General features: G+C 36.8%; 1 protein-coding gene across 1 annotated transcript; it reads left to right on the forward strand.

Annotated features, from left to right (window-relative positions):
• The first annotated feature begins 632 nt into the window (after positions 1 to 632).
• On the forward strand, positions 633 to 2,822 carry LOC107042297. Its single transcript, XM_015263296.1, has 4 exons — positions 633 to 703; positions 816 to 984; positions 1,837 to 2,394; positions 2,751 to 2,822. Exons 1-4 carry the CDS (start codon positions 633 to 635, stop codon positions 2,820 to 2,822), a joined length of 870 nt encoding a protein of 289 aa, XP_015118782.1.
• The last annotated feature ends 323 nt before the right edge of the window (positions 2,823 to 3,145 follow it).

The raw sequence follows: 3,145 nt of genomic DNA on the forward strand, positions 1-3,145 counted from the left end.
AGAGAGACAGAGAGACAGAGAGACAGAGAGACAGAGAGACAGAGAGACAGCGAGACAGAGAGCCACAGAGACAGAGAGACAGAGAGAGACAGAGAGACAGAGAGACAGAGAGACAGAGAGACACAGAGACAGAGAGACAGAGAGACACAGAGACAGAGAGACAGAGACAGAAACAGAGACAGAGAGACAGAGAGACAGAGACAGACAGACAGACAGAGAGATCATTTCAGGGTAATTGAAATTATTTTGAGTCATCTTGATGTAATTTTGTATTTGCAAGAATTTACGATTTTGTATAAATCCTATGGTAAAAAGGAGAAGGTATCGATATCTCGAAATATCGAATCACCGTATGCGTAAGGCCGAAACCGACGCGCCACAACGGTCGTTTCAGTCAATTGTATAGTCCTCGCCCGGAAACAAGGAACATCGGGTTATAGGCGAAGACCCCCCACCACTGCTCATTCCATTATCCGTGCATGAGTCGGTAGAATGGGGGGAGGTATCCGGCAAAAACTTGATGTTCTTTCTTTCCTGGGCAGGACTATATAGTCATCGTTCTCTTTCCGTTCAACTCGCATCATATCGGGGCCCGGCTACCGCTTCAGTGAAACGTGCATCGACGAATTACCATGCCATCGTCCAAAATTAAATATTCTTCCACCAAAGCCATTGACAATTTCAGTCCAAGGGCTTCACTCATGTGAGTATTTTTAAAAAAATATGCTGAAATTAAACAAATGGTGATATGGACACGTCCTTACCTCTCATCGACACGCGGTGAACATCGAAATTCATTTTGTCTTCTTTTCTAGGAAGATTATTGGATACGTAGATTGTATAGAAGGACTAAAAGAATTGCCAAAATCTGCCTCGAAGTGGATCCATAAATGCATACTGAACAACAATGATGGCAGGAGGGTTCGCATCATATTTTGGGGAGATGACGCCTTGAAATATAATGACGAGCTCAAAATGTATCAGGTATTGCAAATGATTCACATAATTTATTCTTAACCAAAAATGAATTATCTTCAATCAACAATTTTTTCTACCATTAAAAAATTGATTCAAATAATTTATTCTCAACCAAAAATGACTTATCTTCAATCAACAATTTTTTCTACGATTAAAAAATTAAACCTGAATTTTTCAAATTGGCAAAACGATATTTCTAACCTCTCAGATGAAAATTAGGAAATTTCCAAGACTTGGAAAAATCATTTTAAATAATCATTTTTTACAAATTATTCCTTTTCTCACTAATTTTTAAAATTATTGAATTGAGGACATGAAAAATGTCTTGAATTACATCAACAATTATTGCCATTCACTGAAAAAATTCATTAATTCGTTCACACAAACATTCATCTTACTATTAAAAAAATTATAATCACGGGAAATCCCGTCATGTTCTTTCCTCATATTTTTGATTAATAAATAATATTTTCCATCCGAATTTTTTGACCACTGAATTTTTTAAATTATCAATTATATATTCCTAATCCGAGGAACAAGCACAAAAATTGTGTGAAAAAATATAAAACATGAATGAAACATGATTATCATTTTTACAGATTTGAAAAATGATTAAATCGAAGACATTAACAATATATTTTCCTTTGAATCAACAAACTTTGCCATTCAATGAAAAAATGTTAGAACTCATTCAAACAACAATACACCGTATCACCAATAAAAAAATTGCAATCGATGAAATTTCAATAATTAAAAAAAAAAATTTGTTGAACCTCGCAGAAACGGCGACAAAAATTTGGTAATTAAACATAAAAGGTTTATGAAAACTGATTTTCTAAAATGAATTTTTTTTTTCAGATTTTAAAAATTACGGGAAGTACGATTAAAGAAGCCAATGCAATGTATCGAAGATCGGGGGATACAGTCGGTAACAAGGAGTTCCAGTTTGGACGTGGAAGTACCATTGAGACCCTGGGGGGCTTCAAAATTGCAAATGGAGCTGGTGGAGGGACAAAGGCAATAACGTACACACCAATCAAGATGGCAGAAGTGTGTGAAGCTCGGCACCCAGTTATGGTCACTGGATGGCTGAAAGAGCATTTCAGGAGCATCACAACGTCCAATGGGACCTCATACGGATGTGGTCTAATTTGTACTGAGGTTCATCAAATGACAGTCCATATTGCCACATTTGTCCCTAGAGAGGATTTGATCGCAGGGATGAAAATTGCAGTCAAAGGAACAATTGACCGTCGATTTGATGCTTTCGTCCTCCATACAAGCAGCATGGATGGAATAACAATTGTCCCCGGAGCTGAAGTCATGAGTGAAGATGAGATGGACGAGGCAGTTGAATCGCCCCCATTAGTTCTCAAGAGAGAAGTAGACGTATCTTCACAGCCGACAGACGAGAAAGTAATGAAAATTGTCAATTTATTGTCACAATATCTAAAATCTTCATTCGATCAATTTTTTTTCAATATTTTTTGAGGATTTAATATTCGTGGAAATTTTGCCTGTGATTTCTAGCTAAATTTTCTATGGAAAATAATTTAATTCTTTACACAACTCATTTGCACTTATACGCCAGAGAAGGACAAAAATGCAACATGAGAGCGTATCTCGCAGCTCGGTGGATTTAATACGGAAGTAACCCCATCCACCTGTTTTACCTCTACTTTCAAATTGTCGTGCCATATCTACAATATTTCCCCAACCGATATCACACCGATCTTTTCTCTGAATCCTCTAATACCAGTTATGTCCCATAGAGTGATAACGGTCGAATAGCCTCAGCAGCTAGAGCCACAAAAAAGAGGAATATCGAAGTATCGATCAGTTGAATGTTATCAATGGCGTGTTTCGACCAGCATAATTACTTTCATGAAAAAATTGTAAAATCATCTTTACTCGAGTGTTGTTAGGGATACCTCCCTGGGTTCTGTTTTGTATGGAGATAAATCTCCCTACAGTGAGACGGTAATAGAATCCGGCGGGGTAATTACTAGAGAAAGAGGTTTATTCAATTAGGCTAACTCATAATTATCCAGATGGAATAAATATGAGGATTTTACAGTTAAATTACAAGTTTAGTATTGAGTTTAACTCACGATGACGACTGAACTCTCGAATATCGGTGAGTTCACCTTATATAACAATTAAGCAT

Source organism: Diachasma alloeum, unplaced genomic scaffold, assembly GCF_001412515.2.
Source record: "Diachasma alloeum isolate Michigan unplaced genomic scaffold, Dall2.0 Dall_scaffold_00440, whole genome shotgun sequence".
NCBI classification, from domain to species: domain Eukaryota; kingdom Metazoa; phylum Arthropoda; class Insecta; order Hymenoptera; family Braconidae; genus Diachasma; species Diachasma alloeum.